Raw genomic sequence first — 24051 nt, 5'->3', positions numbered from 1 at the left:
GCAGAAATGTTATTGCCCAATCTTACCACTTCCTCAGAGGAGACATGCCATATGGAGATCGTCTTCTCATCTGCTTCACTATTTACTGATACATAGGATGGTTGATAGACGTTGGTTGGCTCTAGAATAAGAACCTAAAAAGAAGACACGGGTATTTGTCACCATTTAACTGCATCAACAATGTTTCTTCAAAGATAAACACAAAATGCCAGAGTAACTCGGTGGGACCGGCAGCATCTCTGGAACGAAGGAATGGGTGAAGTTTTGGGTCGAGACCCTTCATGTTTCTTCAAACCTGGTCAAGATTTGCAGTGTGAAATTGGTACAGAGGGCATTTGGGTGAAATTCTTTGCTGTTTTACTCCAGACAAATAATAGTCCAGAGATTTAATACAATCCATTCCAGCACTCTCCTTTAATGAATTAGATTAGACTAATTACTGGAAATAAAAGGCATTATTTAAAATGAAAACTAGATTTAAAGTTATGATCATTATTGTCACTGCTTATTTCTGCCCTGAGCTGAACTGTAGATACAGGTATAATTAATGGAAGGGCTAAATAAAATTGTGTACAATGAATTCTGTGTCAAAAAAAAAATTTTTGCAAGGATGATTGGTTTATTCAGCCTGGCCATTCCCCTTTCACTCCTACTTCTGGGGGAAGATGTAGGAGCATGAAAGTCCTGACATCAACACTTAAGAACAATTTATTCCGAACGGTTGTACATGATACAGACAAAATACAGACCGGTTATCAGATTCCTGATCCATTTACCTCTTTCACACTCTTCTCCCAGAGATGCTGCCATGTTATATTGCTCCTAACTCTACCTCATTCAGTTATTCCATTATTGTGCAAGTATTGGGGGTTTTTTTGCACTCATTCACATTGTACTACAACTTTGTACTAATCTATTTTGCACTTGTCCTTATATTTATTATTACTGCATGCATACGGTTTACTCTGTGAGCATCATGTGAATGTGGAATTTCACTCCACCCTGGTACATGAGACAACAAACCAACCTGAATCAGTTCTGAATCTGACATTCAAGTTCATTCAGCACCCTCCTGTGCTTCAAAAGTAGACAAAATCTCCAAACGGTCTCTCCTCATCAAATAATTGTGATATTATATAAAAATCACACGAGAAAAAGCTGGAAAAAAAGGATAGGTAACGTTTTGGGTCGGGTCCCTTCTTTGGTCTCATTTCCCAACCCAAAACGTGACCTATCCATTTCTCCAGAGATGCTGCCAGGCCCACTGAGTTACTCCAGCATATTATGTCTAGTGTTGAAAATGGCGTGCAAAACATTGTTCAATTCTGACGATATATGATGGGAAAATTAATGGCCCATTCAGATTGCTGATGAACACTTTATTGAAGCTGCTGCTCCTCCAACAGGACTGGGATCCATGTGGTTCCTCTGCGAGGAATAAAAGCAAGGACGAGTGTCCCGCACATTGCTGTGGTGTACTTCCTTACATCAGGTCACGAGATGTTCAGCAGTGGTTGGCTGACCATTGAGATAAAAGTGTTGAGTAAATTTAAAACAAAAAAAATAAATGGAAAAGACAACTAAAAGTTAATTTTAGAACAGAAAACTCAGTCTGAACACTATCAGTCATTCCACCGCCAGGGACTTTCGACTCTAGAAATCAGACAATACTGGAACTTTACTGGAATACTGGATAGTTTTCATTCCCTCGGTATCTCACCATTCCTCAGTCCTTGTTTCCCTCAGAAAAGCTTTGTGATCATAGGCAAGCACACACTGACAGTGCATTGAGCACAGCAAAGTCCAGGTATTTTCCCATTGAAACAGAAAGTCAATTCCAAACAGGCATTGAACCAGTCTGAAAAAGGGTCTCGACCCAAAACATTACCTATTCCTTCGCTCCATAGATACTGCCTCACCCCCTGAGTTTCTCCAGCATCTTTGTCTACCTCCAAACAGGCGTTGAACCTTTTGACCACCCCTCATTAATACAAAACACAGGGAGACCTAATGAAATAAAAGTAGGAAAAGGCAAAATGCAGCTAAAGTTAAAGTGCCAAAGAGTTATTGAAATTCTGGTTCAATTCACTTTGTTTTCTACTCTTGGGAATTGATAAATAGCTTCCATTGATTTCCAGTGTTTACATCTGGAAGCTGTAATACTGACCAATTGTGTCATTTGCATTAGGGAGACATTGAAGAGAACACTAGTGTCAATATTACTACATCACAATCCATCACCTCAGACAGGAGAAGAAAATATTGAAGCAAAATTAAATAAAATCTCATACTGGGAAACGTAGACCATTTCTATTGGTCTCCGTTGCTTCCACTATGATGTCCATCCAGAAGTTGAGACACTCTTGTTTGGGGGAATGGTCATTGCTGATCTTCTGGAATTGCTGCAGTAACATGAGGTTCTGAACCATGGACCTCAAGTACCTGAAAAACAGCCAAGAGGAAAGACAGCTCAGTGATCACCACTCCAAATCTCTATGAGGTGCCATAAGTGCCTTTTGTCAAACATTGGCACACTAATGCTACATTCTTTACAGGTTTGCCAATTCCAGAAATGCCCAGGCAGCATCTGTGGACAGAATAATCTTAGGTCAATAGCCATCCTTCTAATTGATCACCAATCGGTAATGTTTACTCCACACTCCACACATGCTGCATGATCTTCTGATCATTTCCTATCTTTTCAATTATCCAACAGCAATTTTATCTTTAAGAACTAAATTTTAATGATGGTTTAATTATCTTATTTTATTGGGGTCTTTTTAAACCTCTAATTGATGATATTGCCCACTGACCAAAACCAATGGTATACATATTGTAGCAACTTAAAGCAAGTAGAGCATTAGAGAAAAGATTAACTTGCAAACAATCGCACTCAATCAGGAAATGGTGTTGTTGCTTGGTTGTGATAAACATGACGCAGTTAAGAATGGGAATAACTGCTTATTGCACCCTTTTCAGGAATGCAATAATACTGGATGCATCTATCACTGAGATGTCTTAGTGTCACCACAAAATGCAGAATTGCATTTTTCCTCCAGTTACTCAATGATACAGACCCAATGGCACTGAAACAACCTGTATGGCTGCTTTGAAATTAGTCTATGGGTTAACATTGAGTGCAAACACAGGTAGACCAATCCAACAGAGGATCAAGAATATATCTGAATTAATAATATCTCAAGTATTGCCCCAATTACATCCTTTAATTTTTCCTCCTCCATTAAAATTGCAACTAAACACATTGGGACACTCGTACCTTTTTCTCAGGACGTACCAGTGCAGAGGATGGGGATGAGGGTAGGGGGAAGCGGGTGGAAATTATCGACATGTACTCTGCTGTGCTGTTTGTCCTTCAACTGCCGGTCACATTTCGTCCAAGTACAGGGGGCCAAAATAAACAACTACCAAAGCCTGCTCAACATTCTTGGACAGTCTCTGATGATAAAGTACCTCTGCTAATTTTAGCTGTTGTAGCATTCATTCATCCACGGTGCTCTAAGATGTATTAATGGAAGTCACAACTACTGTGGCATCCAATGCTGTACTTTCTCATTTATATATAGAGTATTACAGTAGGCATCCAACAGCAATGGCAAGCAAATACGTTGAAGACTGCAAATTGCATTGGTCACTGCCATTGGAGGTCAGATACTTAGACCATACAATCCTTGTCTCAGCACTATTAACTGTGCTAAACAATTGTCAATTTTAATGTCAGAATCATTTATTTTATATCTGACTTGCTACAATTTAGTTTCGTTTAGTTTAGAGATACAGTGCAGAAACAGGCCCTTCGGCCCGCCGAGTCTGCATCGACCAGCAATCCCCACACATTAACACTACCCGACACACATTAGGGACAATCCACAATTATACAAAGCCAATTAACCTACAAACCTGTACGTCTTTGTAGTGTGGGAGGAAACCGAAGATCTCGGGGAAAAAACCCACGTGGTCATAAGGAGAACGTATAAACAGCAAGCGAAGGTGGCTCAGAATGTCTAAAAGGTGGGTGATTGAATTTCGGTCATTTTGGTCATTAAAATTTGGTCATTAAAATCGTCCCACTGAATTCCGAAGTGAGTCAGTCACACTCACTTGGCCGCAGTTCAATCAGGTACATAGTGATAGGGGAACATTCGCTCCTCACTCTTACCAGAAAGGAGACTTGAGTTTGAAGAGTTTCTCTGCTGCCAGAACAGCCTTGTTGATGTCTTTAGCCAACATGCTGACTGTGAAGAAGTGGCCCACATCATAGTAGCTGTTCATCGTGTCCAGACTCCCTTTTCTCCCCAGCAGACTGTTCAGTCTCACACCTGCCCATGAGATAAGTTGATCACTGTCAGCAACAGGTGCCTGAATGTCAGGAGATGTTCTTGTTATCGTTATTTCCTGCCTGAGGGAGACAACCTCGGCCAAAGTACACCATTTACCTTCCTGACGTCAACATGCACGGTTGTGTACAATGAACAAGACAGCTTTCCAATAGTGCACGCACCACCCATTTAGACATAAATAATGAAAGTTTTCCCTGTTTGATCCTTACCCTGCCATGAAATAACAAACTGCAGTATACAGAAGCAAAGGGTGGTGATCAGGCATAGGATATTAATATAGAAGCAGAGGATGGGTAGCGGAGATGCAGAATGTGGGAGAAGATGGATAGTGATGTTACCACAAGTATTAATAGGTTGTTCAACATTAAACTATCAAGGTATATTAGGATCTCAATGACTGGCAGAGGAGGTATGATGGTGTAGGAAGGAACTGCAGATGATAAACCAAAGATAGACACGAAAAGCTGGAGTAACTTAGCGGGACAGGCGGCATCTCTGGAGAGAAAGTGTGGGTGACGTTTCAGGCTGAGACCCTTCTTCAGACTGGGCTGACTGGTCTGCAGCTACATGTGTTTTGGTCGTGCAACCATTCATTATTCTTGCTGTCTTCTTTTTCTTGAGGCACCCCTCAGGATCGAGGATGACTTGCTACCACTCAGTTTACAGGAGTCTGAAGTGACTGAAAAGGCCAATGTGGGAAGTGTAGATTTTGCAACTGATGAAGCAGATGATGGCATGGGGAGTGGGTTTGTAGGAGACTTGTAGCAAAGTCTTGCAGTTGCAAAAGGCTGCTTTGAGCAAATACTTGAATTATTTTCATAAAGCCATAAGGGATAGAATTATGCCAATCGGCCCATCAAGTCTACTCCACCATTCAATCATGGCTGATCTATCTCTCCCTCCTAACCGCATTCTCCTGCCTTCTACCCATAACCTATGACACCCAAACTAATCAAGAATCTATCAATCTCTGCCTTAAATATATCCACTGATTTTGCCCCCATAGCATTATGTGGCAAAGAATTCCACAGGTTCACCACCCTCTGACCCAAAAAATTCCTCCTCACCTACTTCCTAAAAGAGTGTCCTTTAATTCTGAGGCCATGACCTCTACTCCTAGACTCATACCAGTGGAAACATCCTCTCCATATCCACTCTATCCAAGCCTTTCACTATTCTGTACGTTTCAATGGGGTTCCCCCTCATTCTTCTAAACTCCAGCAAATATAGGCCCAGTGCCGTCAAACTCTCATCGTATGTTAACCTACTAATTCCTGGGATCATTCTTGTAAACCTCCTCTGGGCCCTCTCCAGAGCCAGCACATCCTTCCTGAGAAATGTGCCCAAAATTGCTCACAATATTCCAAATGCGGCCTGACCAGCGCCTTATGGAGACACAGCATTACATCCCTGTTTTTGTGTGCAAGCCCACTCGAAATAAATGCTAGCATTGAGTTTGCTTTATTTACTACTAATTTGACTTGCGGATTAACATTTTGGGAATCCTGCACCAGCATTCCCAAGTCCCGTTGCACCTCCGATTTCTGATTCTCTACCCATTTAGAAAATACTGTAATCTACGCCTTTTCCCCCTTTGCTCGTGACAGAGCTGGAATAGAGCTGTTTCAGGAGTCTGGAGGTGTGCATGTGAACAATGGGGACTGCTCAATGTTAGCTGACTTCAGTGTAACCTGGGCCTAAATGCTGCAGATGCTGGCCGGCGAGAAGACCCTGGTGTTTGGCCACTTGTCCCTTCAATGAACTGGGAGGATTTTGCAGTGAGAGTGTTGGGTATATTTCCACTGCCTTGAGATGTCTGCTACAGGAAGCCCACGTCTTAGAGATAAGAGGGCAGTGATCACTACTGGATGTCAGTACACAAGCTTTGTGCCAACCCTGAGGTCTGGATCTTTAGCTACCCTTTTCCTCAATCGATCAAAGGCTGTGCTGGCTCATTCATCACAAGTCTGGATTCATCAAAAGCTTTGAGATATTGGTGTGAACCTTTGTTGTTGGAGGGCAGCGTGGTCCAGCCAAAGCAGGTTGGTTCAGGGCCTTTGCTTGCCTGGTGTTGAGTATAAAGCACAAGCTCTTCCATGCTTCAGTGAAGGCAGTGACAATGGCTTGGTGTGCACCCTCTGAGCTTGCATGCACACAAGCATCAAATGTGCACTGCAGCTTGACTCCAGATACCACGGTAACCTTGGATGGGGCGTGTAGTCACCAAAGCTTGAATTGTTCCCATTTCCATGGGGATTTCCGATTAGTTCTGAGGATTAGCTCCACTCCTGCAAGTGGTTTGTCCAAGACGAGATACTGCATTTGAGCCAAATAGATTGGCAAAACTGCTGGGGTCCCACCAACCCACGTGTTGGTACTAAAATAAAAGGGTGACAATGTCTCTAGACTTCCTTCCCCAATCACCAGAATACCCTCCGCCTCCCTTTCCCACACCCATGCTTCAACAGTTTTTAGCTCATGCAATTATTTTTTTGCTCCTGATTTTGAACTGAGAACTGCTTAGTAACAGTGTGATTTGGGAGGTTGTTTGTGTGTCAACAAAAGCAAACAGTGTCCTTTCACGGTGATGTACTCACCAATTTTTCTCAGCTCCATTGAGTTTTCAAACTGCTGACCAGTGGCGATTAGAAGGACTGCCAAATTAATGCCAGAGTACAGGGTTGGTTGCAACTCAAAGCCCTTGCGGTACCTAATTATTAACAGAAACAAACAGGCATCATTTATGACCTGTGCAGAATCAGAAGAAACTGTACATGCTGATCTCTAAAACTACCAAAGCGTCCGAATGTTACAAATAGTTTACAAATAGCTCGAAATTCAACTACCTCCAGATATGTACAACATTCTTGTATAACCATCAATAAATAAACTTGTCGAGATATTCTCTCACCAGGATATACGGCAGCAAATGTGGAAATTGCTGGTGTTTGTTGCCAAGTTGAATCATTAAATTGGATTGCAGTATATAATTCTGTTATGTTGACATGTAGACACTCCCTCCCCATTCAAGCCAATGTTCCAGTTAATGAAATGGAGGTGATGTTGGCTTTCATCTGCAAACTCAGACAGGCAAATACTGATCACAACAACTATGTAGAATATGGATACTTGCAAGTTGTGGAACTGAACTCACAAGAAATGACCTGCTGTATAACTGTAAGAACACAGAGGACCATTAAAACATAAGACATAGGAGCGGAATTAGGCCATTCAGCCATTAGGTCTACTCCGCCATTCAATCATGGCTGGTCTATTTTTCTCTCACAAACCCCATTCTCCTGCCCTCTCCCCATAACCTTTGATAGCCTTACTAATCAAGGAAGGCCATTCAGTCTTGCAAATCTATACTGGTTCTCTGCAACAGCAATGCAACTAGTCCCTTCCCCGAGAGCCCTGCATTTTTCATAATTTCATGCTCTGATCTAATTCCTTTCTGAAAGCTCGGATTGAAACTGCCTCCACCAGCAGGGAAACACTTCATTCCAGATACCAGCCATTCACTGTGCAAACTCAAAAGGATTTTACACATGTGATCATTGGACCTTTAACCACTTTACATTGTGTTTTCTAGATCTCCCATTGATCTCTAACAGTCCTTCATATATGTTCAATGCTGCTCTTTTCTTTTAACTCTTAAACATTTTGAATCTTTAGATCTGCTCTGTTAGATCAGCTTGTCTATGATCTGGATTACACAGGCTGAAGGAGTGGTGGGAGATCCGTCAATAATAACTTTCATAACCTGTTATACATGATTGAAAAGGCAAGCTATTGCAGGGTAACAACGATAGAGCAGGAGGCAAACATTAGTAGCTTAACTCGCTGAGCTGGCCCAAAAACGATGGAATGAACGTCCTTTTTTTCTGAGCAGGGCTGTGGTCTCGCAGTGATTCAACAATGTGAGCGCTCATCCAAAATCCATTAAAATTAATCTACAGAATATTATTGAAAATGAAAATCTCAGCAGACTGAATATTCCAGAGGAAAAATAAAAAAATTATCTTGTATTCTCTCTTTGAAGGAATGTACAGAAAGTGCTGTCTCATGAAGGGGGAACGGCGTTGTGGCCCAGCAGTAGGCTTGCTGTCTTACTGAGTCATAGACTCGGGTTCGATCCTGTCTCTGGGTGCTATTTGTACGGAGTTTGTATGTTCTCCCTGTGAATGCGTGAGTTTTCTCCAGGTGCTCCAGTTTTCTTCCACACACAAAAAAAAACAGGTGTGTAGGTCTGAAGAAGGGTCTCGATCCGAATCGTCACCTATTCCTTCGCTCCATAGATGCTGCCTCACCCGCTGGGTTTCTCCAGCACTTTTGTCTACCTTTGATTTTTCCAGCACCTGCAGTACTTTCTTAAACAGGTGTGTAGGTTAATCGGTTTCTGTAAAAATTTGTCCCTATATTGTGGGATAGAACTAGTGTATGTGTGATCGCTGGTCGTTGCAGACTCGGTGGGCCAAAGAGCCCGTTTCCTTGCTGCATCTCTAAACTAAACTAAGCTAACACCATCAAAGAGTCGCATTACAGTAACTACACACTCTTCTCGCTGCTACCATCAGTTAGTTGGTTTGTAGGCGACGCAGCCTTTTGGTTAGGTGGCGTTTCAGCAGAGCGGCCATTCGTTTAGTTTGCTTTTAGGCGACGCAACTTTTCGGTTAGTTGGCGTTTAGGCGTCCTGCCCTTTCGGTTCGTTGGTGTTTCGGTTTCGTATGTTTTTGGTTATTTTACGTTTCGGCTTCGTTTCCATTCGGCTATTTGGCTTCGACTTCTTTGCTTCGGCTTCTCGTCCTTCAACGCCACGTCCGCACACGGCCCTGCACAGCCCTAACCACAAGCCCAGCTCAGCACTGGACCAATGCAGACTTTGCGCCACCACATTTGCTCTCATACTTTGTTATTTGCACAATCATGGACTTGTCTACTGAGAATAACTGACTATTTATTGTAATTTTTGTTGTTCTTGTATTTCATGTGCCTGTAAAGCTGCAAAAAGCAAGAATGCAATTGATTGAGTTCATATCAAGTGCATATGACAAATAAGCAATCTTGAACTTTTGATTGTTTCCCAGTTCTGATAAATGATTTTTGACCTGAAATGTTAACTCTGTTACTGTCCACAGATGCTGCATGATCTGCTGAGGATTTCCAACATTAATTATTCTTAATTGAGATTTGTCACTACAATATTTTTGTTGTTACAATATATTTTTCAGTTATTACAATAGGGCTGAAACAGAAAGTCTGTTCCTCCCTATATTATGCTGTCGTCTGTCTGCTATATTTATATGAGTCAGGGTCAAAAAGTAACACAAAGATAGTAAGTATATTTAAACATAAATTCCTGCAAAACTGTGCCTTTGGTTAGAGATCAGCATTGATCTTTTACGCTGGTTTCTGACCTGCCCTTCCCTCATTGACGTTTCACTTAATATCGAAAATCATATCAATCACTTCGGGCGGGCAAGGTGGCGCAGTGGTAGAGTTGCTGCCTTACAGCGGTAGAGACCCGGGTTCGATCCTGACTAGGAGTGCTGTCCATATGGAAATTGTACGTTCTCCCTGTGACCATGTGAGTTTTCTCCGGGTGCTCCAGTTTCCTCACACATTCCAAAGACGTACAGGTTCATAGTTGAATTGGCTTCTGTAAATGATCCCCAGTGTGCAGGATAGAACTAGTGCAAGGGGTAAAAACTGATCAGCATGGATGGCCGAAGTCCCGCTTACGCGCTATATCTCTAAACCAAACTAAACTAAAGTATCACGAATGTCAACTAAAGATTCCCAGTCCATTAAATGAAAAGATTTATTCTGCTTACCTCAGCCTTGAATGGCTGACCTCTTGTTTTTGAGACTGATCTCTAGTTCTCTGCTTGCTTGCCAAAGGAAACATTTTCCCAATATCTATTTTGTTAAGACTCTTAAGGATTTTATATTTACATGTGATCATCGCTAAATAAAGGACTCGACTATTCATTCTCGTGGGATATTCTCAAATCTATCTATACATAACTTAAACTCTGATCTTGTTATCTTCCCGTTTGGCGGTCATTCTATTTGCGCAAAAACAGTTTGCAATAGCTCTACGATTTTTCGCCAGTTCACTCACCGTTCGCCTATGCTCCGAGTCCACTAAGTTTCATTCTGATCGGTTGAATGGCATCAAAGTTAGCGAGGAGCAAAAATCTTAAAAAACGCGCGTGCGCAGAACGATCTCTTCTCCTGCCTTCCAGCGCCGCGCGATTAGTCTCTTCCCCTGTCACTCCTTCCCGCCCCTTCCTGCGCCATCGCGTCTTTACTGCAACTCAGGAAAGCCGGCGGAGGTTTCCAACCGGAGTGGGGGAGGTGAGGATGGATAGTGGGGGTGATAGGGGGTGAGGACTCGGGGGGATGGGGGACAGGGGGATGGGAGGGGGTAGGGAGGGGAGATGAGTTATGGAGGGAGGGAGGAAGTGACTGAGGGTAGGGGAAAGGAGAGGAAGAGAGAGGTGAGGGAGGGATTTGGAGAGGGGAGGAGGAGAGGGGAATAAGAGGGATGGTGGAGGAGGGAGAGAGAGTGCAAGGGATGAGGGGAAATGAGCTGCGCGTGTGCAGTTGGGGGCTATGGGTGAGTGGTGGAATATTGCTTTGAGGGACCAACGGGTCCCACTTAGTCTAGTCATCTATATATTACTAAAAGTCTGTTCTTGACCGGTTTTGGCCATCTGTGCTGCGATTTCTGAGAGAACGCCGCCACCTACGGCCGTCATTTTTGGCCACCTCACTCAGAGCCCCCCTCCGCCGTATGTGTGCCGAGGATTTTTCCCGTCGATGGAAAATGACAGATATATTAATGTTTTTACAAAATTCCCCATTCTCTCTGCTGCTCCTGCTGGTGGGAGGGGGAGGGACTATAAAACCAGGAAGTGGTGTGCCTCAATTAATCTCTGCAAGCTGGAGCTCTGTCAATTAGTCTCTGTCACTCTGAGCTCTGAATGACACTGAACAAATGTCTACAGCACAGTGAGTACCCTTAATTTGGTTTGAAAATGAAAATATAGCTAGTTTGATGTAAAATAGCACTGCCTGCAAATGGTTGTTTGGGTTTGGGTTGAGTAAAAAAGGCACTCTCCCTCTCTCCACCTGTCTCTCCCTATCCCTCTCTTTTTCTCCCTCTCCCCCCCCCCCTCCCTTTCCCCCCTCCCTCTCCCCTTCTCCTCTCCCCCTCTCCTCCCTCTCCTCTTCCCCCCCTCTCCTCTCCCCCCCCTCCCCCCTCTCTCTCTCTCCCCTCTATTTCTCCCCCTCCTCCCCTCCATCCCTTCCCCACCGTCCCTCCCCTAAACCCCCCTCCCCTCCACACACCCCTACCCCCTTCCCTCCACCCTCCCTCCCCCTCCCTGCTCCCCACCTCTCCCCTCCCCTCATCTCACCCCCCTCTCAGCACACCCTCTCTCTCCCCCTATCCTCCCCCTCTCTCCTCCCCCCTCCCCTCCCCCCTCCCCCTCTCTGCCCCCTCTCTCTCTCTCCCCTCCTCCCCTCCTCCCCTCCATCCACTCCCCCACCCTCCCTCCCTCCCCTAAACCCCCCTCCCCTCCACACCCCCTACCCTCTTCCCTCCACCCTCTACACTCCCTCCCCCTGCCTGCTCCCCACCTCTCCCCCTCACCCCCCTCTCTCTCCCCCTCACTCTCACCCTCTCTCTCCTCCCCTCCTCCCCCACCTTTACCCCCTCACCCACCCTCCCTCTTCTCCTACTCTCCACCCCTCTATCCCTCTTGCCCCTCTATCTGTGTCTCTGTCTCTCTCTCTCTGTCTCTGCCCCTTCTCTCTCTGCCCTCACTCTCTACCCCCCCCCCCCCTCCCCCCTCTCTAGATGTGACTGCGTTGGGGGCTATGCGTCAGTAGATAGGGTGGTTATGGGATAAAAGGAGCAAATTAATAATATTAATATAATATCAAGGGGGGATAATTAACGTGAGTGCGGGGGGGGAGGGGGGGATAGTTAGTGTGTGACGCTGCATGCCGCCTCCCCCCTCACAACCGCACGTTGGGGGAACAGACCCAACGGGTCTGCACTTGGTCTAGTTTTATAATAAAAGTCAACATTACATAAGGTTTCTGAATCTCATGTTAAATTTCTGTGGTACGTATACCTAGGTCCCTCTGAATATCACCTCTTCCCAATCTTACCATTGCGAAAAGAAATACCCTACTTTTCTACCAACATTTCCCCACTTTATATGAAAGAAAATTTCCTACTGTGAAGTTTGCCATTGCTTCTTCCTTGCATTTGTGAAGAATTTTTACCATTCTATGGCATTGTCTCGGCTGGTTGCATCCTTGCAGTATGAGTCGAGAAAGAGATCTTTGTAAATTCTTCCACACAGGCAGTACATGTCGGGGGCAGGTTTGTCAAACGACGCCAAGACTTCCAGCATCACTCTTAAGGCTTTCTTTCTGTCACCCTGTTGATTCCTCCTGCGGGCGGTAGGGGTGGGAAAGAGGGGAGAAAAGCAACAAAAGTCAAGATAGAAAGAAAAAACTCTAATTTTATCATGCCTTTCATGACGTTCGATCAGCAGCAAATGTTTTACAGCCAATGCATTGCTTTTGATGAGAAATTACTTTATTATTTACAGTGTAGTTTAGGGAAACAGCGCAGAAACAGTCCACCGAATCCGCGCCAATCTGTGATCCCCATACACTAGTTCTATCCTACACAAGCTAGGCACAATTTACAATTTTACCAAAGCCAATTAACCTACAAACCTGTACGTCTTAGCAGTGAAGGAGAAAACCGGAGCACCCGGTGAAAACCCACGCTGTCATGGGAGAACATACAAACTCCGTACAAACAGCTCTGTTGGTCAAGATCGAACCCGGGTCCCTGGCGCTGTAAGGCAGCAACTCTACTGCTGCGCCACCATGTTGCCCCAACCACTGTCTTGTGGTTATAAGGAGCCGTCAACCTGCTCAGAACAAGCACATAGAAATGTAATGATGTGCAAGCTGCTTTAGTGGTCTGGACTGGGTCGTGAATATTAGGTAGATCGCTGGGAGAATCCCCTTGTTCTTCTAAGAATAACAGCAGAGGATCTCTTCTATCCATTCGAGAGCAGGATGGACCTTTCGTCCAAAGGTGCCCACATAAAAATAGATGGTAACTGTAGTGTATTTTGGGTACTTGGAACTGACTCAAAAGAACTCTCAGATACAGGAGTAAACTAACCAGCTTCTTTATTGCTGGACGCCACCATGAGTCTCCTCTAGCGCAAGACATAACATATGCTAATTACATTATATACATTACAGTAACGTTTCAAAAACAAGTCACTTCAAAGCAGCCGTCTCCAGATCTCACAGCACATCTGCAGTAGTGGCAGTGTTGTGTTGTGTTGTGTTGTGGTGCATGATCTTGCCCACAGTAGTTCTGTGCCCACTTTTCCCGCAGCCCAGATAGAGTGGATGTGGAGAGGATGTTTCCAGTAATGGGAGATTCCAGAACCAAAGGGCATGGCCTCAGAATAAAAGGATGTGCCTTTAGAATGGAGATGAGCAGGAATGTCTTTAGTGGTATTCACTGCCACAGACTGTCGTGGAGGCCAAGGCATTTGGGTAATTTTAAAACGGAGATTGATAGGTTCTTGATTAGAATGGGCATGAAAAGTTATGGGGAGAAGGCAGGGGAATGGGGTTGAGAGGAAAAACTTGAATGGCCATGATCAAATACACAGCACTCCAAATGTGGCCTTACCAATGTCCAGTATGGAATATAACATCCAATTTCCGTTATTCAATATCAAAGGAGGCAAGTGTGCCAAATGCATTCATCACTACTCTCTGCCTGTGTCACCGCTTTTATCGAACTTTGTACCTGTACAGATAGGCATCTTTGTTCTACACACTCCCCAGGAACGTACCATGTATATGTGCGAGTCCTGCCCTGGTTTGTCCTACCATAATGCAACACCTCGCTTTCAACCGAGATAAACATGTCAATGAAAATAACACAATTGACAGATCAGACAATAAATTCACTGACGCTTTTAGTTCAGTCAACCAGAAACGTCACAGTTTATTTACATTGTTCTAGAGCTCCTGTGTACGTCTTTACAAGAGAAAACACAAAGCAAAAATACTTGTCCAATAAAGTTACTTTACATTAAAATCAATTTATCTTTGTAATAAATAATTTTTTAAATTTAGTTTTAGAGATACAGCGCGGAAACAGGCCCTTCGGCCCACCGAGCCCGCACTGACCAGTGATCCCCTCACATTAACATTATCCAACACACACTAGGGACAATTTACACTTATACCAAGCCAATTAACCTACAACCCTGTACGTCTTTGGAGTGTGGGAGGAAACCGAAAATCATAGAGAAAACCCACGCGATCACAGAGAGAACGAACAAACTCCGTACAGACAGCACCGATAGTCGGCATCATGCATGGGTCTATGGCACTACGCCACCGTGCCGCCCTTTTCAAATCTCTGCAAAATTTATCGATGAACGAAATTAAACATTTTCTGAGAAGAAATTCGTTATCTCCAACTTCAACTACTCTGAAACTATGCCCCCAGTTCCAGATCTTTGCACCTCCCACCACTCCACCTGAGCCAAATGCCCTCTCAGTATCAATCTTATGAACCCTCTCAAAATCTTACACATTACACTAAAGATCTTCTCTCATTCTTCTCAACTGCAATGAACATAGGGCCAGCCTGCTCAACCTTTCCTTATCAGTCAACCTCTTCGTCCCAGAAATACCATATATGAGTGCAAACATAGACAAGTAAAAGAGCGAACCGATTGCAAGTAGACCCTCTTCAGGAACAGCATGCAGAGTTGCACTATCCAGCATCATCTTACAACTTCCAAGCCTCAGGTCACTGTAACCTGTGATCTTGGTCTGAGGAGATCTGCAATTTTCTTATTTCCTCAAGGGAAGGTGTCCTGGTGGAATCAGGAGATGGCAGCATGGCCCAGCACAATGTTGCCAACTCCAATCACTGCTGCTCCATGCAACTGCTGTAGGCTGTGCCCGAGCTACCCACACGCGCAGCAGCTGCAAGGCCTCCGGCAGCAGCCTCCATCGACACCACAACCGTGCCACTGGTGCCGCTCATCACCACCAACCTGTCCACCAAGGCCATATCGTCCCACTTCCCAAGCTGAGCATAGAACATTATGATGCTTCCCGAAGGTACGGGAGGAGAGTTTACAAACCATTTACAGCCACAGAATTTAACTCTGCGGGTGTCAGAGGTTATGGGGAGAAGGCAGGAGAATGGAGTTAGGAGGGAGAGATAGATCAGCCATGATTGAATGGCGGAGTAGACTTGATGGGCCAAATGGCCTAATTCTACTACTATCCCTTATGACCTAATGACTCCTGTCCTTCCACTGCTGACAACCTGAGACAATTAAACACTGTTGACTCGACTCGGACACTGGAAGTATAACCCTGACAATGGTAGCACCTCCAATATCTGATGCAATTACCTCCTATATCCATTCCTTATCTACAACAACCCCCCCCCCCCCCCCCCCCCATAGCCCTGAACCTGACTCCTCCTCCACTATCTACCTCTATGATATCCCAATGTCTTACTGTAGTTGGCTCCACAAGACTACCACATCCCCCTGATCCCAAACCAGCAATCAGCCAGAAACATTACCTGGCTGGCTGCTGCAAGGAGACATATACAAAAATTCATAAAACAATCCTGCTGCTAAAATCAGGCAGGACCTCTTGTGCGTCTTGTATTTCTGCTGCAGAAGTTGCCCAATAATCCCACCACCCGCTTATTAACAGGTACAAGGTCTCTAGATGTCTACTGTAGCACTTGCGCTGACAGAGCAGCCCCCTTGGAAGTTAACAATTTAGGGGTTCATTTTCTGCATGGGCAAATTAATTATTAAGGTGCCTTAATCTTGGGTTTGGCCAGAAATCCACAGGCAAGCCCATCATGAGGGGAGATGTGTCCTGGTGAGATGTGTCCTGCTGCAAGTTAGGGCTTTATTCTTTGGAGCGCAGAAGGTTAAGGGGGGACTTGATAGAGGTTTTTAAAATGATGAGAGGGATAGACAGAGTTGACGTGGAAAAGCTTTTCCCACTGAGAGTAGGGAAGATTCAAACAAGGGGACATGACTTGAGAATTAAGGGACTGAAGTTTAGGGGTAACATGAGGGGGAACTTCTTTACTCAGAGAGTGGTAGCTGTGTGGAATGAGCTTCCAGTGAAGGTGGTGGAGGCAGGTTCGTTTTTATCATTTAAAAATAAATTGGATAGTTATATGGATGGGAAAGGAATGGAGGGTTATGGTCTGAGCGCAGGTATATGGGACTAGGGGAGATTATGTGTTCGGCACGGACTAGAAGGGTCGAGATGGCCTGTTTCCGTGCTGTAATTGTTATATGGTTATATGGTTATTGTCCATTCCTTATTCTTATAGTGTGATGTGCGCTGTGTGGTGTCAGCGTGCATGGGTTATACTGCCCTCTACCCCCAGTGTCAGAGAACACGGGGTATACTGTCCACTCTGCATTCTCTCAGTGCAAGATACAAAGTCTATCGCTTGGTGTGAGCGTGCATGGGCTACACTGTCCTTTCCCCTCCCAGTGCCAGATTGCTCGAGGTACATTGCCCTTTTTCTTTGTGCAGTTGTCAGTGATGCAAATTTTGTCATATGCTGGCAAAACAAAATTACTTCAAATTTTACTTCTAAAGTGCTTGGACATCCACCGAGTGGGAACAGTGTTTGGGGATGGAGTGAGTGATGCTCCACATCTACTGCACTTGGAGCAATGGTTCTGGCAGTTGGCTCCTCTTGCGCTACAAGGGTTTAACATTCGATAAGACATGCCTGTGCATAGTGCTGCTTTCTCCAGTCAGCTGCCAATTTGTTCCACAAGCAGAGGCGTTACATGGAAATGCTAGAAGTGTCACGAGTATATAGAGTGACTCCAAGTTACCAGCTCAGTACGGGTGTGAGAGCGAAAGCATGCACAGCGTGCCAGGCTTCTGTCTGAACTACTCCACTCTGCTTTACTTAAATGACACAAGTGCAACGGGTCTTACAGTTATCATCTGCATGGAAAAGTGCAATCTGGCCAATCACCTGGACCTCGATTTCCCTCCTCTGGGCAAGAGACTGCATTTACCTGATCTAGTCCACTCATGATTTTATACACCTCTAAAAGATCACCTCTAATCCTCCAGTACTCCAAGGAATAGAGTCCCAGTCTACTCAACCTCTCCCTTGAACTGACCAGAGACCCACCAAAAAACCACTGCACTTTAAAGGGTTAAACTGTACATTAAACTTTATTTTAGATAGACATCGTAGAAACAGGCCCTTCGGCCCACCGAGTCTGCGCCGACCAGCGATCATCCCGTACATCAGCAGTAACCTACACACTAGGGACAATTTACAGAAGCCAAATAATCTACAAACCTGTACACCTATGGAGTGTGGGAGGAAACCAGAGCACCCGGAGAAAATCCACGTGGTCGCAGGGAGAACGTACAAACTCCGTACTGACAGCACCCATACTCAGGATTGAACCCGGGTCTCAGGTGCTGTAAGGCAGCAACTCTACCACTGCGACACTGTGCTGCCCTGATGGCGACTTGGTGAGCTAAAGGGCCTGTTTCTATGCTGTATCTTGCAACTAATTCCATGAATCAATTGAAGGGGGAAGGCTGCAGATTACAAATTCACAAGTTATAGGAGAAGAATTAGGCTATTCGGTCCATCGAGTTTACTCCGCCATTCAATATCCAATCCCATTTTCCTGCCTTCACCCCATAACCGTTGACACCTGTTTTAATCAAGAACATGTCTATCTCTGCCTTAAAAATATCCACTGACTTGGCCTCCACAGCCCTCCACAGAGATACAGCGCAGAAATAAGCCTTTCAGTCCAGAGCCCATTGTATTGTATTGTATTGTATTCAATTTATTGTCATTATCTCATGAGAGACAACAAAATGGATTTTCTTTACAGTCAAGTAACATAAAAATAAATAATAAATAAATAAATAAATAAAACATATTTAAAAAAAGCATAAACACAGAAGTCCACGACACAACATAACCCTACAGTGGCACCAAAGTTGAGGAAGGTACCATAGTCCAGCCAGCCTCCCCGCCGATCTTCCCAGATGTTCACCCGTGGTCACCCCAAGCACCCGCACCCATGCCTTCTACCCCAGCTGTGACTAAACAGCAGTGACAGTACCTGTTCAGTGCAAAGGCATAATGAAAGCCGATGCTGTGCTGTTCAGTCAGGTCACAGGTCGGCAGCTCCTTCAGTGTTTCCACCAACTTCACCATGCCATCATAATCCTGTCAGTGAAGCGAAGCACTCCGTCAAAACAAAATTAGATTAAAGCTGTACAAATTCAACCTGATAACTTCTAAAATTAAAAATATAGTTCTTGTGAAGATAGACAATAACATCCCAATATCGTCTGGCATGTATAATCTGTTGGGCATGTTTTCCATTAAAAAAAAATATTACCTGGATATCTCTGTAAGAGAAAAGGAGGTTTGTGATAACGTCAGGTGTAATGACCTCCGTGCTTTCCATACGCAACTTTATGGCAGATAGCTGCTTGGCCAACTCTTCCCCTTGGTACTTCTCTCGTGCTTTTCTAATGTCACTCAGCAGAGTATCCTTCAAATACGTGCTGTGGACAGATCAGTGATTGCTCATCAGATGTGTATGGTGGCAGTAAACAGCAATGATAGAAAGTGTGGTATCAGGTGGAAATTGTAAATATCACTAACAAACCGTGAATATTTGGTACATTTTCCCAAGTTAAGCAAGTGATATACCATTGGACGTGGTCTCTGGAACTGTTGTGCTATAATGCTGAGAATTATATTCTGCACTCTGTATTTCACCCTTCACTCCACCTGTGGTACTTGAGTTTGACCTGACTGTATTTAGGTATAGTATTATCTGACTTTGAGTGGACAGCATGCAAAACAAAGCTTTTCAGTGTAACTTGGCACACGTGACAATAGTAAACCTAAAATCTATGGCCCCAAATTTCTGTACTACGAACAGCATGTTAAATAGTGCAGTGAACAGGACCTGGGCCAGTTTTGTGCAGTAATATTCGATTGTGCAGGAAGAGTCCTGGAGGGTTGTGTGATATAAATCCCCAGCAATCTCTCCAACAAGTTCTGCTGTGTTACAGATGATCTCAAAAGCAGTACAGGCCCAATAGGCCAAACTGTCTTTACATACACAATAAGGAATCAGAGCATAGAGTATTTATAAATCAGAGCATTGAGTATAGAAGTCGGGATGTAATGTTAAAATTGTACAAGGCATTGGTGAGGCCAATTCTGGAGTATGGTGTACAATTTTGGTCGCCTAATTATAGGAAGGATGTCAACAAAATAGAGAGAGTACAGAGGAGATTTACTAGAATGTTGCCTGGGTTTCAGCAACTAAGTTACAGAGAAAGGTTAAACAAGTTAGGTCTTTATTCTTTGGAGCGCAGAAGGTTAAGGGGGGACTTGATAGAGGTCTTTAAAATGATGAGAGGGATAGACAGAGTTGACGTGGATAAGCTTTTCCCAGAGAGTAGGGAAGATTCAAACAAGAGGACATGACTTGAGAATTAAGGGACAGAAGTTTAGGGGTAACATGAGGGGGAACTTCTTTACTCCGAGAGTGGTAGCTGTGTGGAATGAGCTTCCAGTGAAGGTGGTGGAGGTAGGTTCGATTTTATCATTTAAAAATAAATTGGATAGTTATATGGACGGGAAAGGAATGGAGGGTTATGGTCTGAGTGCAGGTAGATGGGACTAGGGGAGAATACGTGTTCGGCACGGACTAGAAGGGCCGAGATGGCCTGTTTCCGTGCTGTAATTGTTATATGGTTATATGGAATAGGAAAAGGACTTGGCCAAATGGCCCCTTCAGCATGTTCTACCATTGAGTGGATGCATGACCTGATTGTTCTTGTAATCTCAGCACCACTTCCCTGCCCACTTCCTACAAGCCTTGAACCCCCTACATACCAACAGTCTGCCTAACGTCAGCTTTGAATATGTTCAATGACTCCACCTTCATAACTCTGTGAGCAGAGAATTCCAAAATTATGCAACTCAATGAAAGATGATGTTCTTCATCTCTACTTATAATTATGACTTCTTATTGTGAAATTAAGCCCTCACTTCCAGATTCCCCCCAAAAGGAAAACATCCTCTAGCATCTACCTCGTTAATCTTTCTCAGAATCCTGCACAATTCAAGATCATCTCTCATTCCATTAAAAGTCATGAGCACAGGCCCAACCTGCTGATCTTTGAAAGTCATAGAGCTATATCTCCATGCTGACCAAGATGCCTCCCTGAGCTAATCCCATTTTCCTGTATTTGGCACCTATTCCTGTAAACCTTTCCTATTGTCGTAGTAGTCTACATGCCTTTTAAACGTTGTAACTACAATCTACCCTCGTTATAACAGATTTCAATTATAGCGGATGGAGTATCCCCACTGTAATCAGACACCATTGTCTCTTTAAGAACACAGGCTACGAGTTATATTGCGGGAAGTCACTGATATTGACAGGCAATTGCTTTGATTGACAATTGTGTAATGCCACTCTATTAAACAATATAACAAACAGTCTTTAGTATTTTTGGCCTGCAGCAATAAAAATACATTGTTAGCTATTCAATAGAACTTGAAACAACTCATTATTTCACTGAATGGTTGGAGTAAATCCCTTACTCTGTTTTCGTGGACAATCGGCAATAACAGATACAATACTCGCTGCTACAGCTTCCTGTGGTAGCTTGTTCCAGATACTCACCTTCCCTCATGTTCCCTTTTTAACATTTCCTGTCTCACCTTAAACCTGTGCTCCCTAGTTTCAGACTCCCCTATCCTAGGAAATAGACTGTGATCATTCACCTTATCTACGCACCTCGTGATTTTACAAAACTCAACAAGGTCACCCCTACATCTCTGATGAGTCGAGGGGAGAGAGCCTCCAACCTATCCAGTCTCTCCTTGCAAATCAAGCCTTTTGGTCCTCTTTTCCAGGATTTTTTGAGGGCATAATTTGTGCAGAGATGATGCGGGCAGGAGTTGGGAAGGCAGCTTGCTGTCAACTGAGTGTGGCTCAGACTGACCGGTAGAGAGAGTCAGCCCCAAGATGATGGAAGAGTTGGAGGGCCAAGCGCCAGGGCATCAGAGGTCAGGGCAGTGAAAGGTCAGTACCAAGCAATAAGGGACATGATCAAGTCAAGGTCCTGAGTAGATAGTTTGTTAGGGAGAGGGAGGGTGAGGGAGAGAAGAGGAATTGCAGAACCAACTGGGCCTGCGAAAGAAGATGAATGGTTTGAGTTCATTGGTTCTGTGCCTAATACATTTGGGGCCATTTGAAGTTTACTTTGCAGTACTTCGTGTTTTATTTTTTTTAAGAATACCATCGGCGAATGAATGTTTAACCAATATCAAATTACACACTGCAGCCCATTTGACCTCACTCAGTGAGTCTAGTTGCCTGTGTCTGTGCACAGAATGAAGAGCCCAAAACAAATCCTGTCAGGCCCACACAAGGTTTTAGAAAACAAAGTACTGCTTGTAGTGACCAAGGTGTTGCACTGAATGAAGGAACTCTTAACCCATGGCAGCAAGCAATTGAAAAAGCTTCCCAATATCATCAGTGAATTAATAGCAGTGATGAACTGGTCATAGGGGCGGCATAGTGGCACAGCGGTAGGGTTGCTGCCTTACAGCACCAGAGACTCAGGTTCGATCCTGACTATGGGTGCTGTCTGTACGGAGTTTGTACATTCTCCCTGTGACCATGTAGGTTTTCTCCGAATGCTCCGGTTTCCTCCCACACTCAAAAGACGGACAGGTTTGTAAGTTAATTTGGCTTCTGTAAATTGTAAATTAACCCCAGTGTGTAGGATAGTGCTCGAGTACGGGTTGGTTGCTTGTCAGCATGGACTCGGTGGGCTGAAGAACCTGTTTCCGTGCTATATCTCGAAAGTCTAAAGTCACTAATTTAAATGAGTAAATGCAAAGAAAGAATGATATGTGCGACGATGCATTATGTGTGGATCAGAGAATCGTCAATGTTGAAGTTGAGCAATATTTTGAGAAGCGTCACAGAAAATTCTAAAATGTAAATCGAAGCTCCAGCCACTTTAAAACAGAGCCCAAACACTCATATGCACTTTATGAAATCTTTATGAATATTCATTGTCAGCAAAGCAAACTGAGATTTACTTAAGACTTTATTAGGCTTTTTTTTTTTTAGTTTAGATCAACATTGTCATAATAATAAAAACACTGAGAATTTACACCAAACTGATTGATTGATTGATATAGTATGGGAAATGGTCCTTCAGCCCACCGAGTCCATGCTGACCATCAATTACCCATTCACACTACTACTACTTCACAACCATTCCCTCTACACTCGGGGCAATTTGCAGAGACCGATTAACCTACAAACTCGCACATCTTTGGGACCTGGGAAGAAACGGGAGCACCCGACAGAAACCTACGTGGTCACAGGAAGAACATGCAAACTCCACACAGACGGCACTCAAGGACAGGATCGAACATGGGTCTCTGACGCTGAGAGACAGCAACTCTAGAGGCTGTGCCACTGTGCTGCCTTAACAAGACCTTCAGTTTCCAAATCATTAATTTCCATTAAGCATCTCTAATCATTTGCAAACTGCTACCTTGTGGTAATGTCAATATCTTTCAGAAGACTGATCAGTTTCTCCACTAATGGCTGGCAGAAGGGTCCCAGAAGGTTGTCCCAGTTTGGCTGCAAGTACTCAGAGGCTCTTCGTTGAACATCATTTTCACAGCACAGGAAGTCATCATTTGTGGTTGTCACGTAGGGGATAAAGTGATAACTGCCACTTGTAGCCTAAGGAAGAAAATGTACATTAAAGTCAACACAAAAAAAAAGTCACAATATTCTCAATAGACGGTATGAAGAAGGGTTCCGACTCACAACTTCGATATAAGCTAGCATCTGCAGTTCCTTCTTTTACAAAACTCATAATACCTTGCTTTGAGGGCCACTTTAAGGGGTTTTAAGTCGGTGCATTGTGAGTGACAGGTATAGCCCAAGAAATCTTCACACAGGGCAATTTAAAGGTTTCAAAGGTCTTTTATTGTCATGTGTACCACTAAGGTACAGTGAAATTCGTATTACCATACAGCGATATTTTTAAAAAAGCAACAAAACACACAACAACATAAAAGTTAACATAAACATCCACCACAGCGGATTCCCCACATTCCCCACATTCCGCACTGTGATGGAGGACAATAAAGTCTAGTCTTCTTCCCTCATTTTCTCCCACGGTCGGGACAGTCGAACCATCCGCAGTGAGACAGGGCGATCGAAGCTCCTGCAGCCGGCGATCGAAGCTCCCGCATCAGAGAGAAAATAAAAACACAAACTGGCTGAAACACTCAGCATGTCAGTGAAGAGTGAAACAAAGTTCATGTTTCAGGTCAGAGACCGTGCACCAGAACTGGGGAAAAAATATTCAAAACAAGGCCATTTTAAAGTCACGGAGAGGGTGGCAGGGGAAATGGATGGGACAAAAAGGACCATCAGTGATGAAGCGAGATCAAGTCAAATACTTTTTTAAAAAAGATACAGCATGGAAACAGGCCCTTCGG

At 44.1% G+C, this 24051-nt stretch overlaps 1 protein-coding gene across 1 annotated transcript in view; it reads right to left on the bottom strand.

Moving 5' to 3' along the window:
- The window catches only part of map3k15 (mitogen-activated protein kinase kinase kinase 15), a 101874-nt gene that overhangs the window by 60675 nt on the left and 17148 nt on the right, over nucleotides 1-24051 (bottom strand). Inside the window, exons 3-10 of the mRNA XM_033033502.1 lie at nucleotides 23091-23284; nucleotides 18884-19052; nucleotides 18602-18708; nucleotides 12660-12830; nucleotides 6956-7068; nucleotides 4178-4337; nucleotides 2292-2442; nucleotides 27-134 (exon numbers count right to left, since the gene is read on the bottom strand). Of these exons, the coding sequence (XP_032889393.1) occupies nucleotides 27-134; nucleotides 2292-2442; nucleotides 4178-4337; nucleotides 6956-7068; nucleotides 12660-12830; nucleotides 18602-18708; nucleotides 18884-19052; nucleotides 23091-23284 (1173 nt within the window). The remainder of the gene's footprint in view (nucleotides 1-26; nucleotides 135-2291; nucleotides 2443-4177; nucleotides 4338-6955; nucleotides 7069-12659; nucleotides 12831-18601; nucleotides 18709-18883; nucleotides 19053-23090; nucleotides 23285-24051) is intronic.

This window comes from Amblyraja radiata, chromosome 14, assembly GCF_010909765.2.
Source record: "Amblyraja radiata isolate CabotCenter1 chromosome 14, sAmbRad1.1.pri, whole genome shotgun sequence".
NCBI classification, from domain to species: Eukaryota; Metazoa; Chordata; class Chondrichthyes; order Rajiformes; family Rajidae; genus Amblyraja; species Amblyraja radiata.
Note: the sequence above shows the minus strand (reverse complement) of the source record. Positions and strands in the feature narration are given on the sequence as shown.